Consider the following 17,373-nt stretch of genomic DNA (forward strand, 5'->3'; position numbering starts at 1 on the left):
TGTGGTTCTTGGAGATATTTTGATTCAATTTTCAATTGGAAATGTTCTTTTCTATTTTGGATTAAAACTTTTTTTTTTAGATACCCAAATATTTTTGTCCTGCCTAGTTGATTTCTCCATAAAATATGTCACTGAGATTATTCTGATATTAATATAAACTGATGTAGAACCAAAAAGGACAGCAAACAAATGGCTCCATACAGCACTGTATTAAAATATCAGTGAGGTTAAATGTATAGCTTCCTCTGAACCACAAACCAAACACAGATAACACTTTTGACGTGGCAGTGTAACATTTTTGCAATAAACTATGTGAATATAATTATGTTATTATATAAAAAAATATTATTGGTGAAGCATGAAAAGAAAAACTGAAAATGGAATTTAAATCAAATCAAACATGACATTAAATAAATGTTTAAGAGTATAGTACACTTCAGAATCATTTACATCACTGACAGAGGAAGGAAAAGACATTGACATTGACATCAGAGCCACATGCGGTTTGTCCACCACAAGGAACAACAGTATACTCTGTCCTCTTCAGCCTTTACTTTGTTAAAAGAGTGCTGTTGGTTTTGACTGGTAAGTTACATATTATCATTTTTATATATGGTCTTAATGCGGCCATTGTGAAAAAGCTGATGCAACTACTGTTATTCAATTAATTTTCTGATCAGAAGCTGAAGGACTACAAAAGCCATGCTTTTGGCAGCGGCTGAATGTGTGTTGATGGGTTTCATCCTGTACATCTCAGGTATGATTTATTAGTTATCCTTTCTTATACAGTGCTAAACTTTAATCACGACTTGTGTGATGATTAATTGTCATCTATAAAAAAAAACAAAGGGGAAAAATTAACTATAGGCTATTTTACAAAAGTGGAGGGGTTAAATTGTGGGAATTTTATTACTACTAAAATTAAAGAACTTTTATCAGCATATTACAAAACAGAAATATAATAGCTTTCAAGATTATTACAACTACTGGAATGAGCTCTTAAAACTTCCTTAAATGTAATGTATATCACACTGTCATGAATAGTAGACATCCAATATTTCAAATGGTTTCAATACGTCCATATGTTTACTAATGAAATATTCTGTTAAAGGGATTCAGGGACAAGCAAACCACATCTGTGCCTTAAAAGGTTCATCAGTGGATCTGCCCTGCTCAGCTCAACATCCCACTTCAAGCATAAAATGGTACACCATTCACATTACTGATCCACGATCCACGTATGTCCTGAATGAGCTTTCTGCAGATGGAAATCATGTTACGTATAACATGTCTGAAAAGAGTATCTTCACTCTAACAATCAATGATCTGAGAGAGAGTGATGAAAAGTTTTACTGCTGCAAAGAAACTACTGACAAACCAGAAAACTGCTGGCACAACAGAACTGAGCTCCACATTGCAGGTACAGTGGCTGCCACTTATTTATTACTTTAACATCCATATATAAATTCTTATTTTATTCATCATCGTCCCAGACCTGCAGGTAAAGGTGATTCCTGCCACAGAGGGACAGACAGTAACACTGATGTGTAACACCAGCTGTCCTCTGACTGAAAACCCTGCAGCCTACATCTGGTACAGGAACAGAGAGTTTCTCTATCAGGACTGGTCTCCCTGGTACCAACAGCTGGTCAGCAGTGACAAAGCAGTCAGATACTCCTGTGCTATCAAAGGCTACGAGGGTCTCAGAGCCCCTGAAGTCTCCGTGGGTGAGTGACCTTCCAAAACATTCGGCTTAACATTTACTCATTCAACTTGAACTGGAAAATCTTATGACATATCATTAATAAGTTCAGCAATCAAAATACTGAATGCCATTTTTTCTGTTCAGATTCTGTCACACCAACCTGCTTTAATGTCACCTATGCTAAAGGAATGTGTTCAGTGGATAAGCCCTGCTCCACCACATATCCAACAGGTTAAGTTTCTCCAAACCTCCACAAACATACACCAAGACAGGAATCATATCACGGCCAGTGAGTGTGGAAAAGTGGGAAAAGAAATTTGAGGATTTCCTTATTTCCACACTACTACGTTTTTGTTTTAAAATGAAAACGATCTCTGTCCACACCAGTATCAGAACTGATCTCCATCTGTATTAAAAGCATAGACCGTGTGTGGACACGTACACTGGGCATGTACTGGGAAAACGGCGCAAACTAAGTCAAGTAGAGCCGAGGCGAGGCGAGTTGAGCTGATACTGTACGGTAATGGAAAAGTGCCATATTTGCTTTGGTGTAAACAGGAAGCAGATTGTCTACTCTGCAGTTGTAGAAGATGTTATGAGTCTTATGAGCCTCCAACCAGCAGGTATTTTAGTAAGAAATCTTTTTTTTTCATTCGTCTGTCATTTCCAGTTTTCTGTTACTTAAATAGGGCAACTAACCAAGGGAGGCTGGTTGCAGTGACAAAATCCAAAATATTAAGTTTTAAAGATATACAGTTTATCTTTCTGAATTATAGTGATGCCAAAATGATAAGAAGACTGTCGACAAATGACGTCCTTTATCGTGTTTATCGTGCTTTAGAGTTATGTGTTTTTGCGGACACAAAAGGAATTTTTATTGTCATACTTCTTAAAGGGAGTTTGACGCAATATTTCCCCCAGAGAGCACAGGGAGCATCCATTAAGTTTACAGTCTAATGTGTGTTTGTATTGATTACTGACAGTGGCTGATCGAGATAATTATCAGCTAATTGTAAGCCTACTCAGTTTCTAATGACAGTATGCATGAAATGGTTAAATTAATATAATAAATTATTCATGCTACATAAAATCTGACAGCATTTTGTAGAAAAGTCAAACAGTCAGTGTACAATTTTAATAAACTCAGTACTGTTCAGGACACATTCAATCAACAGTTTGTCTCTACTGCCACAATACCTGTATGTGAGCTGAATTTTCAAACATATAAACATACCTTATTACCTTATCATATCATCTCCCAACAGAAGTAATGTTACATGTTGAAAGGAATTTTGAGAAGAACTATGTAACACTGACCTGTGCCACCAGCTGTCCGATGGCTGACCCTCAATATGTCTATACGTGGTACTGGAACAAACAGTTATACAGTCACTGTAAGAGTCAACACATCACACTTTTCCGCTCTTCTGTTGGAGTCTTCTCCTGTGCTGTGACAGGCCTCGAATATCTGCACTCTGATGAAAAATGTGAGTGTAAACTAATTTGTGGTCTTTTTAACTCATAGAATTGGGCAAATATATCATTAGTCTGCAAGCCTAAAGGGCAATATGAAACATATTAATCTAAATAATGTTCAAACACCATGGGGTTGGACAACAGAAACAACTTACTATAAAATACAATAGCTCTGATGTAAACACCAGTTTGTTCATTTCTATTTGTTGTTTGAAATGTTAATCAAATGTCACATTATCTACAATTTAAAAAGTCAGTATTTGATGGTCTGCTTTTCCTCTCGCCTCATTGGATATAACATTTTTGTGACTTAACGTAATTCAAGTTGAGACAATCTGGCCTCTTAGGAAATCCCTTCACGCCCATTGCTTTCTTTGTGATTTATTGCTGCAAGAATTTCTGTTTTTCTTTTTTTAATCCCAAACACTATAAACTCTATGTTGTGCCATACAATATGCAATACAAAATTTTAAATGTAAATAGGATTTTATATTAATATTAGTTGAGACTGGTTAAAATCCTAGACACAGAAGCATTTTTAAAAAGTAAATTTAGCTGTTAAAAGTGTTTAATCTATATTTTAGGTCTTGATGATTCGAACTGCTTGAGTGTGAATTACGTCAGCAGGAGGATCTGTGCCCTGGAAGGTTCATCAGTGAACATTACAAGCGAATCCTCGGGCCAATCGGTTAATTCATGGAATAAAGTAAAGAGACGTGATGAGGAGGATGATGAAACTTTGACTGACGATGCTGGTCGTGTGGAGTTTCATGTCATAAAAAACTACCACATAATGAGCATCAATAACCTGATGAAGAATGACTCAGCAGAATACACATTCACGCCCCGAAAATATAAACAAGGACGGACACAGTCTGATTTATCTGGAGTGACTTTAGTTGTCACAGGTAATTTTTTTTTTTTTTTTTTTTTTTTTTTACAGTTTTCAGAAAATTATGTAGCAGTTATATGTCTTAGCATTTTGAATGTTTAGTCCTGGGTAGAAAGCCTGCGTTCTGCTTTTTTCTATTTTTTTGTATTAAATATCTCATATGCATATTATACTGTATATTCTCTGAAATAATTGATATCAGGTATTTTGATGATTGTAAGCCATCTTATCCAACGGACACACAAAAGCTTATATGATGCCCCCTTTTGGTTAATTGATCTATAGAAATTTTTTTTTCCAGGCCTGAGAGTGAAGTTTACTCCTTCTGCAGAGGTGACAGAGGGCCAGAGAGTCACACTGACCTGCAGTACCAGCTGTCCTCTGACTGACAACACAAACTACATCTGGTACTTGAACAGTCGACGTTTTGACCGGGCCAAAGAACAAAAAGAAACAGCTGGTTCTAGACCCGGTCAGTAGTCAGCATGAAGGAAACTACTCCTGTGCTGTCAAAACTCCCAAAAACATCAGCTCACCAGAAGAAAGTCTCATTGTCAAAGGCAAGCACAGCTTTAAATTTTAATTTAATAATTGTTAGCTATTGAAGCACTTTTACAGTTAAACTGAAGCAAATGTCTTTTTTTAAGTACTCTGTGTGACATGAATAACATCTTTCACCCACTCTGATTCTGATAAAATGTAATGTACACTCACCTAAAGGATTATTAGGAACACCTGTTCAATTTCTCATTAATGCAATTATCTAATCAACCAATCACATGGCTGTTGCTTCAATGCATTTAGGGGTGTGGTCCTGGTCAAGACAATCTCCTGAACTCCAAACTGAATGTCAGAATGGTAAAGAAAGGTGATTTAAGCAATTTTGAGTGTGGCACGGTTGTTGGTGCCAGACGGGCCGGTCTGAGTATTTCACAATCTGCTCAGTTACTGGGATTTTCACGCACAACCATTTCTAAGGTTTACAAAGAATAGTGTGAAAAGGGAAAAACATCCAGTATGCGGCAGTCCTGTGGGCGAAAATGCCTTGTTGATGCTAGAGGTCAGAGGAGAATGGGCCGACTGATTCAAGCTGATAGAAGAGCAACTTTGACTGAAATAACCACTCGTTACAACCGAGGTATGCAGCAAAGCATTTGTGAAGCCACAACACGCACAACCTTGAGGCGGATGGGCTACAACATCCCACAAATCTCCATCAACTGCAAGATGCTATCCTATCAATATGGGCCAACATTTCTAAAGAATGCTTTCAGCACCTTGTTGAATCAATGCCACGTAGAATTAAGGCAGTTCTGAAGGCGAAAGGGGGTCAAACACAGTATTAGTATGGTGTTCCTAATAATCCTTTAGGTGAGTGTATATTAACATAACTGCATTCCAATGTAGAAAGAATATTTCACAAGACCTCCTCAAGGGTCTATATGATGACCCTACCTACCAAGGACACCACATTTAAATTTGGTAGAAGGAAAGTAAAATTCAGTAAAAGCAGTAGGCAGACACTGTAGATTATGATTTAAGTACAGTGCCAAAAACCTACAAAAGACAATAATGTGTCTTGCTTTTTATTGTTTTTAAATAATTTGCACTGGAAACACATCTCCCAACGATCTCTCTCCAGCTCAAGGGAAGTCAGTAGCGATAATGAATGCAGTAAAACTGACTGTTTTGTTACTGATCCCGCCTGCTGCATTTCTCTTCTACCTGGCGCTGAGGTAAAAAGTCTGACATTTCCATTTTTGTACTTTTATTTCCTGTATTCAAAGTCAGTCTGTTTGTAACATTAACAATGTCACAATATGATTAATAAGATCTAGGAAAATGAACAATCCAACCTCCGCTGCTGAGCTAAGTGACAAAGTACAAAGTGAACAGGTGAGTAAAAACCTTAGACCTAGAAATGTCTGTTTGTGCATGTTTGTGTGTGTTCCCTCTGTTACCTGTTTTCTCTGCCCTTCAGCTGTATGAAAGCATTGCATTCGTGACCATGAGTCCTGCTGCACAGGAAGCACCTGCAGAGGAGCAAGAATACACTGTGTAATATGAGCTTGGATTTTAGATATATGTGCAGGGCGCTTTGCAGAGGACAAATAAATGTATGTCTTGTTCATTTAGATACAAGCTGGAAATGCATGATTTGAGCACCATTTAGGCATCTGTAAACTCATGTATGTGATGCAGCCAAATCAGGATGTCACAATCATTTACTCGTATCCTTTGTGATCTGCTTCCTGTTGGGGGGGTTGCAAGGCTGTTATCTACAGATGACTGACACATCCGTTCATGAGGGCCTAATGCATGTTTTGAATGCTGATTGTGGCTAATATATTTTTCTTGTTATATTTTATGTTTTAATGGCATATTATAATAACATTTACAATAATATTTTTGTATACTGGGGATAACTTTGTACATGACACTTTGCTTCCTTCTTCCCCTGCACATTTCACAGTGATGTTTGTGCAAAAGTGTGAAATTAAATTACAACAGACTGATTCCTCTTGCCTATTTCATCACTTTCTTGTAAATGTACTTTAATGTGAAAGGAAATGCATTTAAATGTTTTTAGTAGGTTTTTGTTGCTTTCATTTCAATCTACAACTGTAACTTTATATAGGCTATGTTATGTTTACTGTGTTTTCTTTTATTCTTCAATGTTAGAGATATAAACACATGGCAGTATTTGTTTTGTATGTGATTTTTTTGTTTTTTCGGGAAATAACTTGGGAGACACTTACTTCTCTCACAGACTACATCCTGCAGGAGTGATGAGTCTATTCAACAGGCAAGATGGAACAATTTACATGGATTGCTTATCAACATTTGTGGAGCCAAAAACAAAAATATGTGATTAATGGAACATAATACGTCAGACAAAGTGAGGGGGACTTTCAATGTGCCACCTGACGACTAGCTCAAAGAGATTTCCATTCAGTTAATTTGTCACAATTTCAGTCACTTAATGCAGAGCCGTTGACGGCTCTGACTTAATGTAGGTTAATCCTTGGCTAATTAATTGTATTTATTGGTTGTTTATAGACTGATTGACAAAGTGCTAAGTTTACCTGTAAGTCTGATTCACTAATCGTCCATATATTGTGGGACGTGCGCGTTTTGACACTTTTAACAGTCTATGAGTGACACACTAAAATGTTTTTTTGTTGTAGTTGTTTATTTTTTTTTGCAGTCAATGGTTTCATTATGTGGTCTCACAATATGCAATTCATAGTTTTCAGTCACGTGACATTCGCGGTAGCCTACCTGTGTACCGCTCGATTGCGGTAATGTTTACGTTTACCTTGTGGGGAATCCCTCACTTAACACAGCTCAGGCTTGTCTCTTCCTCGAAAGTACAACTACCATCCAGCATTTTGGCAATGCAAAAGTAAAAACTCATAGTAACAGTGTATCACCTGCTTCCTGGTTGGCAGGCAGCGGAAAATAACGTCTTTTTTGTCCTCCAAGGGAGCGTTTTCCTTCGAATGTGACGTCACGTGAAAACCATGAATACGAAGTGTTGACCAGCAGATGTCACCATTTGACTAACACATGCTTGACTAATTATAATGTATCATTTGCCTCAAAGCGATTCATGGAAAGCTTCGTTTGCCTGAATTTACAAATTATACATTAGAAATACGGTTTCAGATTCTGTCAGTTAAGCCAATTTCAAATCTTCTTGATGGAAACCTTACTGACATTATATGCACTTAGCTCCAATTAAGATCAGAGTCAGACTGCTTGATACAAATATTGTGGTTACGGTTTTAAAGTGTGACGTAACGAGCTCTAGGCGGTCACGTGGTTTTTTTTCGCGTATTGTATCGGGCCACCCATCGCTGTTAGCGTAACCTAACCCGCAGCTGGAGCTATTGCTGCTAGTTTCGATTGGATTGTCTGAACAGCGCACTAAACTACCATGGACAACAGAGGCTACGGTTCCGGTAAATATACACTGACTCTCAGGCATGACGCCTAACATGTGGTGTAGATAAATTCATCATGGCTACAGTTAACGTTATTAATTAGTTATCCAGTTACCCAAGTTCTTTGTTGCAGTGAAACGGTGCTGCAGTATGTTAGCTAACTAGCTAGTTCAGGTATTTAGATTACCATCAAAAACAAGCAACACATAGCCGCTTGTAGCTTCAGACAAAGACGTGTTAGCTAACTGTTAAGTGATATTTCTCTATCTGTTGTAATCAGTTTTTACAAATTCATTTCAGAGGTGAAAAATTCACCAACGCACACTACCAGGCCCGTTCACTGACATTATGAACCATAGCTAGCTAGGGTTAGCCACTTCGCCATCAGGCTGGTTATTTGCCAATGTGCTAACATACAGGGCTGCGTTGGACCATTGTTTGACTGTTCTGTGGCGTGTTACATGCAAACCAAAGTTAGCCGGCCAATTCTGTTAAAATGGAGTCAGCGTGGAGATAACCTACTTTTAAAGGCTAGTTAATAAAATGGCCGCCTCAACTAATATGCTTCCAAAACCATTTGCAATGGGCCAGTAAAACCGATTCCGATCCAAAGAAATCCATTGTCTGATAGAAATCTGAAGAAAACCCAGCCGGTTCGCTGTTGAGTTGAACCCTCTTGCGGTATCTTTCAGATATTTAACCAACCTAGAAGTCCACTTGATTTTGCTTAAATATTCGTTTTGACTATTTACGATGTATATGAGTAACACAGCTGGATGGTCTTATTGGTACGCAAACATCTTGGCTGTTCACGTTTGACTACTAGCCTTTATGACCTTTTAGTTTGCCTATACCAATGTTTTTGCTCCTTGTGTAGGTTACTCAAGTTGGGGAGGTGGAGGATCAGGCAGCAGAGGTGAGAAAATGAGATGTACTCCCGTACTGCTCCTGTACACAAGTACACCCAAACTTTGTCGGGTTGCGGCCTACACCGTTTTTTTTTAACACAGCTAGGGGATAATGACTACATCGGATAAGACAATTATTTTGACTGAATATTGCTTTTGATATTGCAGCTCTTTGTGGTATGACTACTACTAAACCAGGGAGGGATAACAGTCATACTCTTTGACAAGAAAATCATTAGACAAGTTTATGCATCCACTGTTAAAATCACTCCTCACACTATTAACTGGCTATGCAAGCTATTGCAATATCAATAGATGTGGATTAACATTTCATTAACTTAAGTAGCTTAATAAAATCAATTGCTTACTTTGACTGACCTCTTAAAAATCCACTGTTTTATATTTAAATGATACAAACGTCAACCACTGTTCGCTTTTGTAATTGTTTAATACTTTTTATTCTTTATCCATGAGACTATTGTGCATTAGCATCTGAATATTTAATTTGATTACATTAGGAGTGCTTCACCATTGATCTGTAATAATAGTAAGGAGGTGTAGTGGTTGTATTAACATCTTGAAAATTCCTCGCTATGTTAGGTTCTGGTGGCTTTGATCTGTATGGGGGAGGTTATAAGGACTCGATGTCTGGGCTCGGGGGCTATGGAGGAGGAGGAGGCGGCCACATGAAGAGAGGTCTCTCGGGAGCGTCCCTGCTCTCATCTACAGGCACACACGCAGATGCAGTCATTGCCAAGATTAACCAGCGCCTGGACATGCTTACTCAGTTGGAGGGGGGGTTGAAAGGGTCTCGGGGTGACAGGTAATAACATTTCCCTTTTCTGCTCCATACTGTCTTCATCGGTCAGATACCACCACCAAACATCCATGCCAGTGAGAATATTACATTTCCCAGTAATGTTTGTCATTAAAATGTGAATGTTGCCTCATGCCTGCACAACATCCAACTAGTTAAATTTTAGCTTGTTTTTCGAGATACATCTCAGAAGTATCTCTGTAAATGTTGCAATTCCCATTTTGGTGTAAGATGCTTAGGCCTTCTAATGCTATTGGTAATTTAAAAGTCAAGCAGGTCTTGCATTAGTTTGGGCAGAGTAGTAGAACAGAATTCTGTAAGATATATATGCAAAAAATAACAAACGAAGACCATGTTGTTGGAAAATCGATTGTTATTGTTTAATAGTCAGGTTGCTCGAGCATATTGGGCTGTCCTAGCCCATTTACTAACACTTTACACTCAGCCTTGGGGAAAATATGCACTCCACAAATCCTGTTTGGGATGAAAAGGGTGCGAGTTACTCACAGGCTGCATTTGAAAGCCTCAGCATCTGAGGACGCTTTGATTGCTCCCCTTTTGCTATGTTGTGGTTTGTCTGATTGTTGGGGAACAAATGTTGTGATTCCTCAAAACCTTTGACGTCATGGTATGCATGGCCCCTCGTTGGAGGTGCAATTCTAGACCACCTTTTCCATTTGTAACAGATTGACATCCTTGCATATAAAGTGAGTCCATCTTTACCTAGCACCCCCTGAGCATTGCCTTTGTTTTTATTTGTTGACACACTTTTTCTCTCATCCTCCATGTGACCTAACCCTGTGTTCTGGATTTAGGTTATGGAAGAGAGATGAGTTTAGAGGTGTTAGCTTGATATTACCTTTCAAGCCAAACTGTTAATTGAAGGTTGTCTGTATGTACAAAAACACTCTTACCCAATCAAACGGCCCCATTTATGTTTCATTCCCCTTCTTGAGTATTTACCATAAACCAGTCACTTCCCAGGATGTTTCACTTCTTGCACCTTTCTCAGGACATCACTGGTTCTGATGGACCATGCTCATGTCTGTTTAAGGTTTCACAGCCTTAGGAACTGCATTCCCCCTAATCTGCAGGATAAGGTTTGACCTCCAACAGAGAATGTGGTTGGATGAGTTTCTTTAAACTAAATAAGAGGAAAAATCATTACTGTAAATTTAAAAGCCCACAAGCGGTTTGTTAACTTGTTTTGGATCATCAATTTCTGATCTAATGTGGTATCTGAAATTAAGCTGGGAGTGACAAGAAAAGAAATAGAGAAAGCGAGACCATGGAGGAGAAGGAATAGCAGGTGGAGAAATCCAAACCTGACTGCCCTCCCTGCCTCCCCTGCTCTCTGCTCTTCTCTATCAACCCTCTCCCTCCCTCCCGCAGGTATGACCAGTACGAGTCATTCGACTCGCGCACCTCCTCTCTCACCTCCTCCCGAGATCTCTACAGATCTGGCGGCGGTAGCTATGGTTATGGCGATGGCCGTGGGGACAACATGCTGTTGGGTCAGCGAGGAGTCTCGGGCTTCGGAGGGGGAATTGGGCTAGGGGGAGGAGGAGGCTTTGACAGCCCCTCCTCTTCCTATGGAGTCGCAAAAATGCGACAGAATATGCGGGAGTCCTTCAGCAGTGGCCAGGGAGGAGGTTCTGGAGGTGGATGGGCTGGAGCAGGCCGACGTTCCCCCAGAAGGGGTGGAAGTGCCGGGGGTCGAGGAGCTGGAGGAGGGTTTGGAAGCCGCAGGTCTGACCCCACTCCATTAGGCGGAGGTGGGCGGGGAAGTGGTAGTGGTGGCCAGTCCCACCGCGGCCACTCTCCAGGAGGTGGTAGAGGCAAGCTCCCATCCCTCCTGTCCAACCGCATGTACCCTGAGAGTGGGGGCTTCCATCAGGGTTCCATTCAAGGGCCTCACGACTTTCCTGGGAGGCATTTTGGAGGGGGCCCACGGGCTGGCCGCCAGCGAGGCCGCAAGAGACCCCTCAACAAAGTAAGTACCTCCAGCCAAATAAGACCTCCTCAGACACTGGGCAACAGTTAAGCCCTTTCTGATCCCCTCCTTTTGTATCCTCAACCACAACTGGCAAGTCAGCCTAAAGTGCTAGTACCTGCTATGTGCAATGGATAGCAGTTTGTCACAAATATCCCCAACACATTTGGCATATCACTTGCCCCTCTAACTCCGCCCAGCCCTTATTTAATGTGGTCAGAAATGCCGCACGGAGCTGCCCTTTTAAAACAATAAAGGCAAGTGACAACTCTCCCCGCCCAATTCTTTGTCTTGTTTACCTGTGGGAGTGTTGATTTACTTTTATTTTTATTTTTTATTTTCTTTTGCCCCAGTCCTGGGTACCCTCAAGATAAGGCTAATAATATTGATGAGGAAATGCCCAGAGAAGGAAGACCTATCAAGTCTGCTAATTGGCTTTGACCAGCATTAAGTCTAGAGTTCACTGATGTGTTGATGATAAGTTCTGCTTGTATTGGGTTTTGGTCAGAAAATGTATTTGAGTGCAAACTGATTTTGTTGACTGTAGCAGGTGAAGCCACAGCGTGATGTCCAGAAGAAGAGAAAGCAGACACTTACTGCAGCTGATGAACCAGAGTCAAAGATGAACAAGACAGAGAGTGCAGGGTCAGAAGCTACCCAAGGTACTTCCTTTAAATAAATTCCTGATGAATTAGCATACAGCATTTCTATGTCCACCTTGGCCTGATGTCTATGTACTTTCTTTACATAGAGCAAGCAGAGAAAAATGGTGACGACAGTGAACCGAAGACTGCAGCTACAGTGAGTAGATCAAGCTTGTTTGACAGAAACTCTTTTTGATATGCAAATAGTGGCCTATAAAGACTTAAATGTGACCTTATTCTCCCAGATCAACACTTACGGCATGAATTAATGTACCTATATGAGTAAACTTTTTCATCACCGGTAATTCTCTTGCACAGATTTGAGAGGGACACAATTTTATTAGAGATAGAGGTGAGTGTAGCATACATTAATGAGGATTATTGGTTTAAATTGGACTACTGCATAGGACATGAAGCTTAGGCAGAAGAATAAACCTCTCAAGTTATCGGCGCCTTTTTCTAAATCAAATAAGTAATGGGATTCTCTTCTTCACAGGAGACAAAACCTACTGCAGATGGAGATAAAGGTAAGCACACCTATAGCTGCTACTCACTGATTTTTATTCTTTCTTTTAATGACAAACCATGCCCCGTCAGTCTACGTAACCAGCTTTTCATAAACCGCTACCCTCTAATGGACATCTTGGCGTGCCTAACTTCTGCCCTTCTACACTTAGCTTCACCCAAACAGGAGGAGAAGAAAAGTCCACAGGGCAAACAGACCCCGGCTCAAGGTCAGGACAAACACCCTAAAATGAGGAAGAGGAGGGGCTTCCTGGAAAGGTGAGATTACCCACTATATACCCCTGGGTCAAGATTTACAACTTCACCCTCTTGTCTCTATTCTTTGTTAGATTTCTTTTTTTGTGGGATTAGTTTATTGCCTTTGTTTCACTGTACATTAATACTTCCATTGTTTAGTTGCAGTCACTGAGATGATTGTGTAATAATTTGGATTATTTTCTCGTTTCATCCACTTTTCATCGCACTGTACATTTTTTCTGATGGGCCGGTTTTCTTTTTTTTTTTTTTTTAATTATCTTTTTTTTTTTCAGGGTGATGTTTGCATGCTCTGTGTGCAAGTTTCGTTCATTCTACAAGGAGGAAATGGAAACTCATCTCGAGAGTCGCTTTCACAAGGACCATTTTAAGTTCCTTTCCAGTCAACTGTCCAAACCCACTACAGACTTCCTACAGGTGAATGAGATTTGCCAAACATCACACTTACAGTCTAAAATAGATGCATTAAGGGATTAATGTTTACCATCACACACAAATCAGGAAAGCATAAATTGTCAGTCATATGCTTTTGGACACAAATTTTAATGGGTGTGCTCATTGTAAATGCACTAAAATTTTTCATAAAGGTAGTTTTAATTGTCAGGTTATTGAATTGATTTGCGGGGAAGTTGCACCTAAGCCCTACTAAAAGGACAACAATCAGTTATGCATTATAACTCATCAGATTTTGCATGTAGATTTTAAGGGTGACATTTATTACTTTTGTTCATGCAGCCAGGTCACCGGTGTTGACAAATCAGTTACATGAAGTGTAAACTAACAAAGTTTGGTTTCACTTTTGTAGGAATATTTGCAGAACAAGTTTAAGAAGACAGACCAGAGGGTTGGCCAGTTGGAAAACCACAGTGCTGCCATCTGCCAGGTGTACAAAGAGCAGGACCTCACCAGGGGTAAGCGGGGGTGGGTGTGTGTGTGCGTGCACGTGCATATCTCTGAGAGTGAGTGAGTGTGTAAGAGGAAGAGACTATAATTGATTGCTCATTGTAAATATTTGTCACATCTGTGTAGATCTCGGTATGGAGCACTTCATGAGGAAGGTGGAAGCTGCCCACTGCGCAGCATGCGATCTTTTCATTCCCATGCAGCCCCACCTGATACAGAAACACATCAAGTCTCCTGACCATAACTACAACCGGAAGGTATGGCAGATTGCCCACAAATTTATAATTCTATAGAAAACAAAACAAACCTTTCTTCTACAGACTAGTTTGTAAAGTAGTTTGGCACAAACTAATGTTGTTTAAGGCTGCAATACATATAGGCCTGGATGGATAAATATGTACAGCTCATATTGCAACATTGTTTAAAAATTATTGCAATGGGAGATTGATTCCTTAAATCATTGAGCCCTACTCTAAACATTGGCTCATTGGACATGATGATTATAGAGTAAAGGCACCAGCAGCATTTGTAATTTAATGCATTCGATAGAAGAACTTGAACTTGTCTTGCATAACATTGCTTGAAGTGGGTTAAACAAGCCAGCACAGTTCTTGTTCAACCCACTACTTTTTGTGCAGTGGTGTTAAAATTGACTTTAAAAGCCATGATGCTCCATACACCAGATGATATGGGTGGGTTTTTAGTTGGGCTAGGGTGTACCCAAACCAAATCCTGTTCTAACCGGTCCAGTACAACTGCTGTTACAAAGCTATGGCCAATGCTGGATGACATACTGCAATGTTTTTGTTCTTTTGGATGTTTTGCAGTGTTCCATGTATGACTTGGTACTGTTCTCTTTGTGATTTAAGGGTATGATGGAGCAGTCCAAGAGGGCCAGTCTGTCAGTTGCTCGTAGCATCCTTAACCACAAACTCATTGGCAAGAAGCTGGAAAGCTACCTCAAGGTATGGACAGTGTCGTGTACCTGAGCATGGGTGATCAACCAAACTGCCATTATGTGAATAGTTGCACAAAATTTACTTGTGCTATTTTGAGCTATTTGCTTTGTCAGTAGGAATAAATAATAAAAGTTTATGGTCACAGTGTAATTGTATGTTTTTAACCAATGCCATGGGAAAATGCACTAGCATTCTAAAAGGAGTGCAGTTGAAGAACAGAACCTGCATGCACAAATTCAATAATATCCATGTGTTTTATTGTATGTGGATCATCTCCCCGCAAGATGAGCTTTTGGTTGAGGAACTATTCAGATACTTCCTCTGGTCTTAAATGGATATGTAGAGACTAAAATCTCACAAATTCATTGTGATTATGGATGTAAAGGCTCAAGGATAAACATATGTACTTAAAAACGTTCTTTTATTCAGGGTGAAAACCCATTCACTGGTAACCAAGATGACCAGGATCCAGAGGACTCGATGGTGATGGACGTGTCTGAGTTGGAGTTAACCAGTGAGACAGCAGACAGCCAGGCAGAGGCGGCGGCAGTCAAGGATGAGCCGCCGGCTGAGGGAGAGACGGGTCAAGAGGCGGTCGAGGGTGAAGTAGTACCGGCGGCGGCGGCAGCAGAGGAGGAGGAGGAAAAAATGGAGGAGGAGCTAGGAGTGGAGGGAGAGGAAGAGCAGGGGAACCAGGAAGAGGAGGAAGGATTTGAAGTTGGGGAGGAAGAGGATGAGGAGGGATATGTGGTGCACGATGAGATTGGCGAAGAGGGATTACAGGATGAGCTGGAAGAGGAGGAAGGAGTAGACGCAGCAGAGGTCGAAGAGGAAGACAAAAACGATGAATGACTTTTGCAACCCTGTGTGCGACTTCTCGACCATGACATCTCTCCGGACCAGTAAATGACTCATACAGTCCCATTCAACCCAGTTTCATTGCCAGGCATATTACCAAGAAATATACATACCTGCTTCCACCATTTTTCATTGTGTACTGACTCTGAGCTTATATAATTTAGATTTTTGTTACAGGAATTGTTCCACATTTTGGCAAATACTCTTATTCACTTTTTTGCTGAGAATTAAAAATAAATAAATAAATAGTTACTCTATGTAACTGTTTTATGTATTCCTACCAACTGTCTTCTGGCGTGTTGGTAGACTTATTTTTGGACTGTGGAGAGAGCCAGGCTTGTTGTGTGTTTTTATTTAATTTTTTTCTTTCTAGTCTTAATGTTAAATTAATCCCCCCCTGCTCAAGGTCCATACTTAACGCAGACAAAAAAGTGTATTTCCCAAAATGTCAAACGATTTCTCTTAATACTTGTGCCTTTGTTGTTGTTTTTGTTTTTAATTTAGATTTATTTGTTGAAATCTTGAGTATTGTAAAGTTGAAAGTTATTGTGTACTTTTTTTGTTTATCAGAGTTTGCATAGCATTCTGTCCATTGCCAGCACTGAGGATGGTGAACTTCTTAGTAAAACCTTATATTCTACAGCTGGGGTGACTGTCTGTAGAATAAGATGGAATATTCAGAATGGATATCAGTCATGTAACCTGTTTCACTCTAAGAAATAAACCTGTTGAATAAATCACTGTTTTCACTGTTTTATATTGAAGGTTTTACAATTTAACTATTTTTAGTTTAATGTAAAAAAAAAAAAAAAAAAAGCTTGTTTAAAGCTTGGTTTAATGAAAAATGTAAACACTACCTTAGTATTCAACAAAATGTTTAATTTGAAGGGCACATCTTTGACTACATTTTAGCATGCTATTGGCGGTGATGGCATGCATTTACATCAAAGGTCAGGGTACAAGGGCTGGTGATCCTCTCAGGCTGAACAAAGGCCTATCAAAAACATTTTTGGAGATTGAGATGTAATCAGGGTTCAAAACCACCAAACGGTAGAACTCTATTTGTTGTCTGTTTATTTGTCTTATGCTGCGACTGGAATGAGTCAGACTGTAAATAACATGCACGTGCTTTCACAGAAATGTGAGCCCAATCTGTCAGATAGTGGCGCTTTATTTAGGGCCCAAAAATGCTATTTTTGAAAGGCCCGCCATTCAGATTGACTTAAAATGTCTCACACAAGTCCATCCTGCGGACTTAATTTAGTCAAATTGAGCTGCTTCCTTACATTGAGCGAAGATGGGATTGAACCCGGAAAGGATATATTTTAACATCTAATTTTAGAAACGGCAACACCCCACCCACCTACTGTTTTCTCAGTTATATTACATGGCAACCTTATATTAGAATATACGTTTTATACACAAATGTAAAATATGTTTGTTTTTCATGAAGATTGTGAGCAGTACAAACGGCTACACTAATAAGAAAGC

General features: G+C 39.7%; 2 protein-coding genes across 5 annotated transcripts; both read left to right on the plus strand.

Moving 5' to 3' along the window:
- Window positions 1-476: 476 nt before the first annotated feature.
- Window positions 477-6,776, plus strand: LOC119898653. 3 transcript variants are annotated; one of them, XM_038712827.1, is made up of 11 exons: window positions 477-585; window positions 681-757; window positions 1,112-1,420; window positions 1,494-1,727; window positions 1,850-1,936; window positions 2,971-3,192; window positions 3,766-4,089; window positions 4,375-4,633; window positions 5,716-5,809; window positions 5,906-5,969; window positions 6,055-6,776. In XM_038712827.1, exons 2-8 carry the CDS (start codon window positions 703-705, stop codon window positions 4,551-4,553), a joined length of 1,410 nt encoding a protein of 469 aa, XP_038568755.1. In that variant the 5' UTR covers window positions 477-585; window positions 681-702; the 3' UTR covers window positions 4,554-4,633; window positions 5,716-5,809; window positions 5,906-5,969; window positions 6,055-6,776. The 3 variants fall into 3 exon arrangements, with proteins under 3 accessions (XP_038568755.1, XP_038568757.1, XP_038568756.1); XM_038712828.1 differs by having other exon boundaries at window positions 508-585; window positions 684-757; XM_038712829.1 differs by lacking the exon at window positions 2,971-3,192.
- Window positions 6,777-7,679: 903 nt separating this feature from the next.
- Window positions 7,680-16,619, plus strand: akap8l (A kinase (PRKA) anchor protein 8-like). Of its 2 annotated transcripts, none has more exons than XM_038712832.1 (13): window positions 7,680-8,038; window positions 8,898-8,936; window positions 9,529-9,751; window positions 11,138-11,738; window positions 12,289-12,400; window positions 12,490-12,539; window positions 12,879-12,909; window positions 13,060-13,165; window positions 13,438-13,579; window positions 13,968-14,073; window positions 14,192-14,322; window positions 14,935-15,030; window positions 15,454-16,619. In XM_038712832.1, exons 1-13 carry the CDS (start codon window positions 8,014-8,016, stop codon window positions 15,874-15,876), a joined length of 2,085 nt encoding a protein of 694 aa, XP_038568760.1. In that variant the 5' UTR covers window positions 7,680-8,013; the 3' UTR covers window positions 15,877-16,619. The 2 variants fall into 2 exon arrangements, with proteins under 2 accessions (XP_038568760.1, XP_038568759.1); XM_038712831.1 differs by having other exon boundaries at window positions 7,682-8,038; window positions 12,286-12,400.
- Window positions 16,620-17,373: the final 754 nt, after the last annotated feature.

This window comes from Micropterus salmoides, unplaced genomic scaffold (assembly GCF_014851395.1).
Source record: "Micropterus salmoides isolate LMB-PRFRI ecotype aquatic unplaced genomic scaffold, ASM1485139v1 Ms_hic_scaffold_12, whole genome shotgun sequence".
Classification (NCBI taxonomy): domain Eukaryota; kingdom Metazoa; phylum Chordata; class Actinopteri; order Centrarchiformes; family Centrarchidae; genus Micropterus; species Micropterus salmoides.

Bases quoted from the DNA above. Each gene is read 5' to 3' on its own strand.
- akap8l (XM_038712831.1), top strand. From the start codon at position 8,014: ATGGACAACAGAGGCTACGGTTCCG. The intron at 8,039-8,897 runs GTAAATATACAC...CTCCTTGTGTAG, and splicing joins CAACAGAGGCTACGGTTCCG to GTTACTCAAGTTGGGGAGGT. The intron at 14,323-14,934 runs GTATGGCAGATT...TTGTGATTTAAG, and splicing joins ACCATAACTACAACCGGAAG to GGTATGATGGAGCAGTCCAA.
- LOC119898653 (XM_038712827.1), top strand. From the start codon at position 703: ATGCTTTTGGCAGCGGCTGAATGTGTGTTGATGGGTTTCATCCTGTAC. The intron at 758-1,111 runs GTATGATTTATT...ATTCTGTTAAAG, and splicing joins TTTCATCCTGTACATCTCAG to GGATTCAGGGACAAGCAAAC. The intron at 3,193-3,765 runs GTGAGTGTAAAC...TCTATATTTTAG, and splicing joins TCTGCACTCTGATGAAAAAT to GTCTTGATGATTCGAACTGC.